The sequence below is a fragment of the Humulus lupulus genome, chromosome X (genome assembly GCF_963169125.1).
Source record: "Humulus lupulus chromosome X, drHumLupu1.1, whole genome shotgun sequence".
Classification (NCBI taxonomy): domain Eukaryota; kingdom Viridiplantae; phylum Streptophyta; class Magnoliopsida; order Rosales; family Cannabaceae; genus Humulus; species Humulus lupulus.
In genome coordinates, this window is record NC_084802.1 from 158,991,901 (window position 1) to 159,005,065 (window position 13,165).

The window sequence follows — 13,165 nt, forward strand, 5'->3', positions numbered from 1 at the left end:
AAGGCTATAGTCAAAGAGAAGGCATTGACTATGACGAGGTATTTGCTCCTGTTGCTCATCTTGAAACTGTTAGATTAATTATTTCCTTGGCAGCCAAAAATAGATGGAAGATATACCAAATGGATGTAAAGTCTACTTTCTTGAATGGTTTCCTCAAAGAAGAAGTCTACATTGAGCAACCATTGGGCTATGAAGTAATAGGACATGTAGATAAAGTATTGAAGTTAAAGAAGGCTTTGTATGGATTAAAGCAAGCACCAAGAGCCTGTAATACATGAATTGATAAGTACTTTCAAGACAAGAATTTTTCAAAGTGTCCATATGAGCATGAACTCTATATAAAAGTTACAAATGAAGATATTTTGATTGTATGCTTGCATGTAGATGACTTGATCTTTACAGGTAGCAATCCGAGTATGTTTGAGGAGTTCGAGAAAGGCATGGCGAAAGAGTTTGAGATGAGAGACATTGGGCTAATGTCTTCTTACCTCGGCATTGAAGTGAAGCAAAAAGACAAAGGCATTTTCATCACTAAAAAAGGCTATGCTATAGAAGTGCTTAAGAAGTTCAAGATGGATGACTCTAATCTAGTTGGCACACCGATGGAATGTGGAATCAAGTTGTCAAAGCATGACGAAGGAGAAATGGTGGATCCAACTCTCTACAAAAGCCTTGTTGGAAGTTTGCGCTACCTAACTTGTACGAGGTCGGATATTCTCTATGTTGTTGGAATCATTAGTCGCTATATTGAAGCTCCAACAACAAGTCATTTCAAGACTGCAAAGAGAATACTTCGGTACATCAAAGGTACAACCAATTATGGCTTATTTTATTCATCTTCTAACAATTATGAGATAGTTGGATATAGTGATAGCGATTGGAAATGAGACTTGGATGATAGAAAGAGCACCACCGGATTTGTGTTTTTCATGGGAAACACTGCTTTTACTTGGATGTCAAAGAAGCAACCAATCGCCGTGCTATCAACTTGTGAAGTTGAATATGTTGCTGTAACTTCATGTGTTTGCCATGATATTTGGCTAAGAAACTTGCTGAAAGATTTGAATGCACTACTAGAAATATAGGTTTTTACTTCGGTTTTTATAGTGAGCATACAAAAAAAGCGAAGTAAAAACGTTTTCAAACTCTTTTACTTCGCATTTCAAATTGGCGCTCTGAAAAAAATTACTTACTACTTCGTTTTTTTAAAAAAACGAAGTGAAAAATTCATAGTGGAGAGGGCCGTGTTTGTTTGCACAAGCCCTTATATTATGTTTAGAGGTAATAAAAATGCAAAAAACTGGCCAAACCAAACGCGGCCCTTGTGCACTTTTAACTTCGGTTTTTTGGTAAAAACCGAAGTAGAAAGTGGACTTTCCACTTCGGTTTTTACCAAAAAACCCGAAGTTAAAAGTCTCCAACGGGTATAACTTAAGGACCTTTAACTTCGGTTTTTTGGTAAAAACCGAAGTGGAAAGTCCACTTTCTACTTCGGTTTTTACCAAAAACCGAAATTAAAAGTCCTTTATATGCCCATTCCCTAGACCCGAACGGTCATCTTCTCAAAACCCCTTTCCCTTCTGTGCAAAAAGAAACCCCCAAAACCTCCATTAACCACCGTGAGCCAACACCCATTTTGATTCTCCAAGCTTTTTTTTTTTTTTTTTCTTTATTTCTTGCAATATTTCTACCCTATAAACCGAAATATAGTCCAAAAATCTTTTTTTTTTTTGTTTTATAGAGAAAAAAAGGCATTTGGCCGTGGGTTTTTTCTCCATTTGAAAGTGGTGTTTATTGCCGGATTTTGGCCGGATTTTTGACATTGCAAGGGGATTTTGAGCTTCAAAACAGGTATAGATTACTAAAATGTGGTTTTGATGATAATTTTTTAATTTTCCATGTTTTTTTTAATTTTTTTTATTATTCCGAATTTAAAATTAATATAATTAATATTTTATTAATTTTTATAATTATTTGTTTATTTTGTTAGTTTAAATAATGTGATAAAAATTAGGTTTATTATAAATATATATATATGTGTGCATATTAGTTAGTTTTAGAAATTTTTACAATAGATAAATTTGTTTTTTAAATATTTGAAAAAAAATAACTTGAAGATGATCAGAGTGTTGTTCATTAGTTTCATTAACTAGTTTGATTTTTTTTATTTATTGATTTGATAATTAATTATGTAGTTTACTAATTATGTAATGTTTTAGTAGGGTCGTTGATTGAGTGGTGAACTTTGTTGTTCATTTCGGGTGCATTGAAGATTAATATTGAAGGTTAGTTATTTTTTGTATTTATATTACTATAAGATTTATGTATAAAGATAAGACTAATGTAATCATGCATATTAGATTTAGTGAAAGTTATGTTTGAAAATTAGTGAAGTAGGCTCTGGGAAATTTGCGTGCTGTGGTGATATAAGGATGAATTGATTTATGCTTGATTATTTTGTTTGTTTGTATTGTTGTTATAGGAAATTTTGAAATTGCGGTATGCTATAGAAACAGAGGATACTCTGCCGAATTTTTAAAAAAATTTATAAGACTAGAAACTAATAATGATAGATTCATCTATGCTTGATTATTGTGTTTGTTTTAAATGGTTTTATAGGTAATTTTTAAATTACGATATGCTATAGAAACAGAGGATACTCTGCCGAATTTTTTAAAAAATTTATAAGACTAGAACCTAATAATGATGGATTCATATATGCTTGATTATTGTGTTTGTTTGTATTGATTTTATAGGTAATTATGAAATTACGGTATGCTATAGAAACAGAGGATACTCTGCCGAATTTTTTAAAAAATTTATAAGACTAGAACCTAATATAAGTTTTTTTTCTAACTTATTAGGAATTGAATATTGTTATTAGTATGGATAAATCATGGATGCTTGAGAGGAGAGAAACATCACAATTTCAAGATGGATTCAACAAATTTTTAGAGTTTTGCCTAAAGAATTGTAGTGATCCACAAAAAATTCGTTGTCCTTGTATCGATTGTGGTAATGGAGTAAAGGGGAATATTACCATGATAAAGGATCATGTATTTTGTCGGGGATTTGATATGAGTTATAGTAAATGGTATTGGCATGGAGAATTATTAAATGATGACCCATATCCATTAGGTAGGCGAGGTGTAGATGATTTTGAGAGTAATGATTTTGATGATCATCCTATAGAATTGCTTGATGAAGCACAAGAAGAGTTTTTTCATAATCCAGAAAAATTTGATAGTATGGTTAGAGATGCAGACAGACAATTGTTCAGTGGTTGCAATAAACTAAGATTGCCCACAATGGTTAAATTTTATAACATAAAAGCAGAAAATGGAGTTAGTGATAAGTGTTTCAGTCAATTTTTAGCTGCTTTCAAGGAGATTTTGCCGCTAGAAAATTGTTTTCCGGAGTCTACATATGAAGTAAAGAAAACATTAAGTTTGATAGGGTTGAAGTGTGAGAAGATTCATGCATGTCCGAATGATTGTATTTTATATCGTAAGGAGTATGCAGGCATGGACGCTTGCCCAGAATGTGGTTTATCACGGTACAAACCTAACAAAAGTAAAGAGATTAGGAAACTTATTCCTCAGAAAGTGCTATGGTACTTACCTTTGATTTCGCGGCTGAAGCGATTATATCGAAGTGCAGAACACTCTAAGAACTTAATATGGCACGAGACTGGACGAGTGAAAGATGGTAAACTCCGGCATCCTGCAGATTCACAGGCCTGGAAGAAGGTAGATTATATCAATCCAGAATTCAAAAATGAACCAAGACATCTTCGTCTTGGTTTAGCCCGCATCTGTCATCAGCTAGGTCTCACATCAATCCAGAAAACACTCTGACCGAAGGCCAACCATTTGCCGATCACATCATGAATCGCATCCATGTTAGCCTTCAGTTTATGGTGAGAGAATTTTGCAGAGTTAAGGGAATAAACTCAATCGTCTCCATTCCAGTGGACCCAACATTCATGAATCGCGAGTCAATATTCCTAACTTCAGAGGATGTGGAACAAGTTGCTACCTTGCATATGATTGGAGGCTCAGCAATGATATTCGGATTAAGGTATCCCTTAAACTAATTCTTTGGAATGATAGGAATTTAGAATCAGTTATGAGTACTGCTCTGTGATCTGTTGAAAATTTTCATAGACATTGAATGTTTACAGGTTTGGGAAGTCCTATTTATAGGGGAAACTCTGCCGAAATTTTTCAAAATATTTAACACTAAAGAAAATTTTGCAGATGCATTTGGGAGTCTCTATTTCCAAATCAGCGTGTCTATTACAAGTTTTATGACATTGAACGTCTTAGCATTAATAATGTTAACGATGTAGAGCGATCAACCATTGACTTGGCGAATTGGTTGATGACCATGGATAGAGTTGGTCAACTTTACTTTATACCTTGGAACATACGGTAAGAAATAGTGTAAAAAAATTTTATTTGATTAGTCATATATTAAAATTTTAATTATTTTACTTAACATACGCTTCTTATTTTAGGGAACATTGGATGTTGGTGATTGCTATGCCAAAAGGAAAAATCGTGTTCTTAGATCCATTGAAATCACACAAACGTCCAGAAGAAATTGATTCAATGATAATGAGGTAAGTTTTAAATTTTTTAAAATATTTCTTAATATGCAACAAATATTACATGTTACTACATTTTAATAACTTTTGTTAATAATTTTCTTTTTAAATAGTGCATATTATAGAGCTTCTTCCAATGCATTACTCGGCAATCCCACAAAGATATTCAATGTTACATGTCCAAGACAACCACAAAGTCATGAATGTGGTTTTTATGTCTTGAAGTACATTAGAGATCTTGTACGGGCATCAAATGCAATGACTACCCTAAAAGAAAAAGTAAGTTCATTTTTTATAATTTATTTGCTATCGATAATCTATGAAATTAATTTATATTTATTAATTTTACAGTTTGGTGGGAAGACGCAATATTGTGAGATTGCAGACCTCTTGCCAATCCAACACGAATGGTTAGCCAAATTGATACCATACATTTATCAGTAAGCCTATTTTTGTTTAGTTGTAAGTTTAGTATTTTGTAAATGTATTAATGTTAAGGCTATGTAAATGTATTAATGTTAAGGCTAGTTATCTTACTTAAGTACTTGTATTTTATATGTTTATGTACAACATTTTTAATTAATAAAAGTTATCATATATTTATTCAAAAAAATTTCTTAACCAATTTCAATTGTAAAAATATATATAATTGTAATATTATATAATTAAATTGTTGAAAAATAATTAGGCCAAAAAAAAAATATATTAATTAGATCAATTAAATAAAATCAGGCCAAAATATATATATATTTATATAAAAATAGAAACCATCCATTTAAAAATAATTAGAAACATATATTAAATAAAAAATGCGGGCACTTTCTACTTCGGTTTTTAGGTAAAACCGAAGTAAAATGTACACTTTCTACTTCGGTTTTACCTAAGAACCGAAGTAGAAAGTCCCCTTTTACTTCGGTTCTTAGGTAAAACCGAAGTAGAAAGTGTACATTTTACTTCGGTTTTACCTAAAAACCGAAGTAGAAAGTGCCCAGGATGCTAGCGTATATACACTTTCTACTTCGGTTATTAAGTAAAAACCGAAGTAGAAAGTGGGGATTCTACTTCGGTTTTTAGCTAGTTTTTACTTCGCTCCGAACTACTTCGGTTGCGAATTTTAGCGAAAACCGAAGTAAATTAAGCTTAAAAACCGAAGTAAAAGCCCTTTTTCCTTGTTGTGATGTGCCACAAAAGGAGCCTATCGAGATTTGTGTTGACGAAAGAAGCAAGCAAATCGACACATGTTATCATTACATACGAGAATGCATTGGAAGAAAAGAAGTGAGGTTGGAGTATGTGAAGTCTCAAGATCAAGTGGCAGGCTTCTTCACCAAGCCACTCAAGGGAGAAATGTTCGCCAAATTACGAAACATTCTTGGAGTCAAATCAAGCTTACGGGAGGGTGTTGAAATATTAAACTTGATTTATTATGGTTAGTTTCTAGAATTTTCACGAATTTAGAGTTTCTAGAGTTTCCATGTATTTACTAGATTTTCTAGTGTATTCAAGTATTTACTAGAGTTTCTAGAATGTTTATGTATTTACTAGAGGTTGTTGAGTCTTTAGTATTCTAGAATTCTCATTTCTTAAGAAAATTATCTAGATTAATCTACTAACTAATAATTTAATTGTGTTTTTAGAAAAATCGATAAAGTCCTATAAATAGAGATATAGTTTCACCAAGCTAAAAACACAAGTTGAATTCTATAAAAAAAAGTCTCTTCCATAGTAATATTATCTCTCATATATTAACATAAATTTTCAACAAAGTCTTCAAGTTCTCACCCAAATTCATGTTAGTTTTCAACACTTATTTGGGCCCTGTTGCTTTGCTTTGTTTCCTGAGAGTCGCATACGTTATATGGTAAGCGTTTTTTCTTTAACCTTGCTCTTATTTTATTTTTTAAAAAGCGAAAAGGACATAAATCACACCAATGTTGAATAAGTAGTAGTATAATTTAGGTGTTTCATTTAAATTGGTTGTGCTCTAATATAAATGTAACAATTAATCTCTTGAGACCCAAAATTGTTTCGACCAGAAACATTAATTTTTTTTTAACTTCTCTTAACCTGAACAATATAAATATTTTGCACGGCTTTGAATTACCGTTTTTACAAATAATTAAAATGAAATCTAATTATAATTAATTAGCCTGCGCTGCAAATCATAAGACAGAACAACATAATCATATCAGTCAACCGGAACAGAGATCACAGACATTATTCCCGGGGTCGTTCTCGTTAACATAAGCGGCCAAATTCAAATACTTCTCCGCGTTGGACGCCACCGCAGCCCTGTCCCGCCACCTTGCCCGACATATCACACAGCTGGCGGACCTCCTCCCTGTGCTCCGCTTCCATGTCAGCAAACACTCCTCGTGAATCGGATTCCGGCATGTCTCGCAAGCCACCACTCTCTCCTCCCTCTTCATCTCCTCCAAGCAAACTGGGCACGACGTCCCGTCATCAAATTCTTCTGTAGCATTTTCCCTTCCGCGGTCATAGAACAGCTGGTGGAATCTCCGGCGGAGGGCGACGCCTGCAAGAGATTCCGGCAAGATCGGGGCAGCGAGGAAGCGGGTGAGCTGACAAGGCCGGAGGGTTCTACGACGAAGACAGGTGTCGTGGAGGCACACGCCGAGGGCACGGATGAGGACGAAGAGGATGTGCTTGCAGGGCGTGGTCCGGTCAGGGCAGGTGCAGTAAGGAGTGGCAGCTATGGTGACAGCGTAGACGTTGGCAGTGGCTCCGAGGACGAAGAAGGTGGAGTCGGATCGGTGGAGGAGGCGGAGGTCGTGGTGTAGGGCACGTACCACACGGTCCGCGAAGGGTTGGGCGGGTGGTCGGTTGTGGCGGCGACGATGGTTATTTGGTTGTCGAGATGAGTTGGAGGCCACGGACTCCATTGAATAATAGTGGCAGTTAGGACAGTTGGAATAATGGCAGTTGGTAATGGTGATGTTTATGTTGAGAAATATGAGATGAGACTTGAGAGGGGGAAAAAGGAAAAGATGTTGTATAAACAAAGATATCGTCCATAGTTACGTGGGTAGTACATAATGAGTATTCGTTGAGTGGAATAGGGGCATACGCGAGGAATAGCGGGCGAGTAGGGGAGTACAAACACTTGTATAAGGTTTTTTTATTATTATATAATTTAATCAGTTTCCATTAATTGTCTTATAATAATTTATTTAGAATGAAACTCATTCCACGGAAAAAAATCTGCTTTCTCCAATTTTCTATCCCTTCCATGTCCCATCAATTAGTTTAAGACACTTTATTTATTTATTTAATATATATTTAAATTATATACAATTTTTTCTTTTTCCAATTATATTAATACTATAAATAAATGATGTGTCTTACAACAATTAGTGGGACATGGAGGGAATAGAAAATTGCAGGCCGATACCTTGTCCAATAATAATAAGCATGCGTTGAACACTATTGGAAAAAGTGATAAATTCACTTAATTCCTCATACTTGGTCTGGACAGAATAGTTAATAGAGCTCATGGGTGGAGAATTTCACTATCACGATTCCTTTTGCTTTATAATTCTACACATATATGTACTAAGTTCAATATCTAATTTTGTTTATAAGCTTAGAGTTAAAAGGACGACAACTTCAACAATGAATACGGCACTCCCCCCAAAAAAGTTACAATATGGATGATACGAAGAATAAAACGACAAGAAAATTATATGAGGACGACAAAAGAAAATGACAAGAGGACACAGTATGCCTGTAGTTCTTGCATAAGCCTAGATATGTACAGACTACAGAAGACACAAGATAATAGGACAAAAATATGATAAACCACAAAAACAATCAAACGACAAAGAAATAACAACCAAGTTACAAACGGACCAAGAAACTTAAATATATATACTAGAGATTAGAGTTATATAATTGTGAAAATAAGCCACATTAATTAACGTAAACATAAAAAATTGTTATCAATCGGCATAGATCAAGCAAAAGCTTTGTGCATTCTTTCCAAATCTCCGGATCCGTAGGGGGTGGATTGTTCATTGCGTGCTCTAGGTTTTCATTGTAATATCTGGTGTAATTTTTTTTATTTAATTATTGTTTAATTAAATATCTAAGGAATTATGTTTGATAATGAAAATAATAAAGAGAATATACTATTTTATAATTAAAGATAATGATGAGTGGATTGCTTAGATAGAGTTTTTGAGGTTTTTAAACTAAAAATAAATATAAGTGGAAATATTTATTTTTTAGAGTATGGTTTTGGGGTATATCTCACTACTAGAGTCCTAGAATAATTTAAAAAAATTATTGGGCTATTATAGATGAGTTTTGGGAGACTTTTAGTTTATAATTTTATGTGTTGGAGATAGGCATTAATCATATAAATATTGTGGACTATAGTTTATTATTCTAGACGAAATTATGTGACTACATTGAGGATTAGACTATAGTTTTAAGCTTATGATTATTTGATGACATAATGACTCATTTTGGAGATAATGGGTAGTTTTTGGTGGTTATTGGTGATTAAATGATCGAAAAATAGATTAAAGTAATTAAGCACATGTTTAGTGCTTAAAAGAGGTGGGTTTCGACCATTATTAAAAAATGGAGGGAAATAGTGGCTGATTTGAATTAGGTGGTTATTAAGCATAATAAAGAAGTGTCGGGCAGTTACTAAAGTCATTTCCTTCAGTCCCATTTTCGAAATTTGAGAGAAAAAAAGGAAGACAAAAATAAAGAAGAGAAAAAAGAAGACGAGAGAGTTGGTATTTTTTGGCCATGAATGAGTTCTTAAGATATCCATGATTGTGTTTGTATAGTTTAGAAGCCAAAGGGAGAGGATGAATACCAAGGTTTCAGCTATTAGAGGTAAAGATGTGTTCTAAAGTTTTCTTTTGTTTTTGATGAATTATCTTGTGTAACTTAACTTTGTTTCGAGTTTTGTTTGATTTAAGTGTTTTAGAAATGATGATTGTAGGTTAGAGTGTATTAGATCTAAGATTTGATGACAATCTTGGAGTAGTTAGAAAAATCTTGAAGGTGGTTATCATGGAGGATATAATTGTTGGCCTTAGTGGTGGTGACCGACAGTGGTAGGTTCTTGAGGATGGGTCGGGTTGAAGCACCCTAGCTGTATGAGTGTGTGAGTGCATGTTCAGGCATGGAGAAGCACCAACCCCTTTGAGGCATTGATGCGCTCTTGAGTGGTTAAGGATAACCACCACCATGGTGGTAATGGTGGTGGTGGTCGTGAGCCAAGATGATGATGATGATGAGAGAAGGGATCGGGTGGTGCCTTTGGAAAGGTCTTGTGGCTGAGACATGCATAAGCTATGCATGGACCAGGCACTAGGGTGCGTGCCCAAAGGACCCAAAGTGGTCTGGGTCCTAAGACTTTGAAATTTATGAGTTAGGCTCGGGTTTTAAGTTTGAAGGTTGAAGAAATTATTTTCAAGGCTTAGAAAATATTTAAGACTAAGTTACCAGGTCTCGGGATTTTGGACTCGATGCTCAATAATTTGTATTTTGAAAAATACATGCAGTTTAGAATTTAAATTTTAGGCTTAGATTAAGAACATATTTTTATTGAGGACAATAATTTTCTAAGTTCATTTGGTTTCTAAGACGGGTATTTTGGTCATTTTACTCTGACAGCTCGAGTTTGAGCCAAGTGTCATGAATGGGATTTCAGGATAGGATTTCCTTAAATTGTTTTCTTAAAAGACTTAGTAAAAGTATAAACTAAGTTATTTTTTATGTTTTAGAATTATCGGACTTAGAATTGATCGTCACTCAAAAAGGGAACTTTCAGTGCTAAGGATTCATGTTAAGGAAGTCTGTAGTTGACTAACATAGGATATGTAGAAATAAATGTTTAGTATGCTATGTATGCTTTTAGAAATGTTTATAGGACTGTATATGTGATTTATATGGTCTAATGAATGAAATGATGAGAATGCTTGCAATGAAGAATGCAATGTTGTGTATGCTTGCTATGATGAGTGCAACACTGTGAATGTTTGCTAATAATGAATGCAATATGTTGTTTTGTGCATGCTAAGGATTCTATAGATGTGGGTACCCATCTAGCCATACATTGGGTGAGCCCAATATACAGGTGTTTACCGAGTTTTTCGGAAACGAATACGAACGGAATAATAAAAAGACAAGAGCTATGAAAGCGTAAAGAGGAAGAAAGGTCTGTTCCCACGTTTTTAAAGCAGGGAAGAAGTCATTTCGAATTCCTCAAATGGACGGTCCCGATCTTCCCATTCCGTGTGCATCAGATCCAACGGCTGGAGATGAAGCGACGATCCTATTTATGACTCCTCGGATGGGAATAAAGTATTTATTTCCCATCATTATACCACCTCGGGCCCGGAGTACCATTAAAAACCGTCAAATCATTACTCAGATGCCTGACGCACGCATACTCAACCAGTCGCCTCACGAACACGTCTTGATCGCAGAACCATTCCCGGCATGACGCATGGCCCTTGCCGCACTTGAGTACTTGAGTTCAAACAGAAGAAATTCCCTTTCTTTTTCATACTAACACTCAGGCGGGAAAAAGGAACCCTTCCGGGAACACAGAAGGTGGCCCCTCGCCTAATCTAAGAAACCAGAATACCCAGAGGACTGTACAAGCTCCCGGATCTCTCAAAGCTCCGTGACCTTGGGGGGTAAATGTTATCCAGATTTCTGGATAGCGTTTAGATGGATATCCTCGGGGAAGCAGAATTATCAATGTCTTTCACGGTAGGTGACCAGAGCTCGCGGATGGACAGAAAGGCTTCGCCTCTTCCGTTTAGTGTCCGGATTACTCTTTCAAGCAAACGCGACACGGAAGCTCGTCAACTCTCCCGGACTCCCGAAGGGGTATCCTTTGGGGAAGCTCCTTCCAGGAGAAGCGCTTCAAGTGGTCTTCGCGGAAACAGTTCCGTGCCTCGCACGGAACAAGGCCAGGCGGTCGAGTCATGGAGGAGGCATAGTTGGAATGATATCCGCCTGACACAGAATCCCGCCTGACACGCCCGACAGGTCAAAGCCGCACACATCCCAGCACGCCTAAAAGTACTATTTCGCCTACTGTTCCGCTGACAACTTGGAAAAGACGGCTGCCTTTGTGCATTCCCCATACTTTCACGTAAATATACCCACATAGAGCCTGGTAGCCAGGTGACTACGGTAATTGTATCCCCTATTTATGGCTGGTGTAATTAAGACTCATGTGAGTAGAGAAAAACCCTAATCCAAAACCCTAGCTATAAATACCCCCTCATTTTACAATAGGGGGGACGGCCAACAGATCACATAGCAAGAACTCTACAAAAATCTCTCTAGCTTCATCTTCTCCAAGAGAACCGGAGAGAAACACTGTGAGGTTGTGAATTCCTTATACACCAGCTATTTGACTGTTATTCTCTACCAGTATAATAACATCGACTCGTGGACTAGGGCTCGTTAACGCCTGAACCACGTAAAAACACTGTTTGTTTATTTATATTTCTGCATTTCTATAGCTCTTGTCTTTTTATTATTCCGTTTGTATTCGTTTCCGAAAAACTCGGTAAACATTTTACTGCACTTTTTATCCCTTTGTTCAAAGCTGCGTTTTAACAAGTGACCACGCGGTCCGGAGACGTCCGGACCCCACGCTCACTTGGGGGGGTATACATGGCTAAGGCATAGCCATACGCCCCTTGAACAAAACATACACAGAACACCACTTATGTGCTAGCATTGTGTTTGAAATTTTTAAATTGTTAAGCTTAGGTTAATTTGTTGCCATGAACATGCTTGCATTACGTGTCATGTGTGCATTATGTGTTTATGTGAAAATTGCCATTGAAATGCCTGCCATTATGCATCATGAAAATTATCTCCTGTGTAGCCCAGCGATGAACAGGACTGGGGGTTGGGGCACGTTCAGAGAGCTACGCCGAAACACCCCCAACTCCCTGACAAGTCCTTTGCAGAATACTCCGCGATCGCTGTAGCGCTTTGCTTCGCAAGCTCCAGCTCCGGGTCCCGCAAGGCGAAAGATGGCAAGATCCGCGACCGTTGTAAGCCTTGCTTCGCAGGCTCCAGCTCCGGATCTCACAAAATAATGCATGGCGAGCTCCTCGACCATTGCAAGTTTCAGCTCCAAGAGCAGACATGGTCGATCCCCCACTCACAGCAGGCCTTGCTTCGCAAAGCCCCTGCTCCGGGATCGCACCTGGTGGGCGTGGCAATTTCACCGACAGCAACGAGCCTTGCTTCGCAGGGCTCCGTGCCAGGTCCCTGAAGCCAGCCACCATGAGGTTCGCAACGACAGTTAGTTTTGCTTCGCAAAGATCTAACCTTAATTCTAGCGACGCTCACCAAAAGAACTCCCGTTTTGAGCCATGGAACGGCTCACCTTAGCAATCCCAGCGAACAGTATAACTACAAGTCCCGGGATTGGCTATTCGCCTTAGGAAAGCTAAAATACGGTGGAAGGAGTCTGGCCGTTGGAACCAGGAAACCTTCGTAACCTAGAAACTACGTGGGAAAAGACATCAGCCGTTAGAG

General features: G+C 36.7%; 1 protein-coding gene across 1 annotated transcript; it reads right to left on the reverse strand.

Annotated features, from left to right (window-relative positions):
• Positions 1–6,619: 6,619 nt before the first annotated feature.
• LOC133803422 (uncharacterized) lies at positions 6,620–7,713 on the reverse strand. The gene has a single exon (XM_062241466.1). The coding sequence runs from the start codon at positions 7,510–7,512 to the stop codon at positions 6,802–6,804; it is 711 nt and encodes a 236-aa protein (XP_062097450.1). The 5' UTR covers positions 7,513–7,713; the 3' UTR covers positions 6,620–6,801.
• Between the last annotated feature and the right edge of the window lie 5,452 nt (positions 7,714–13,165).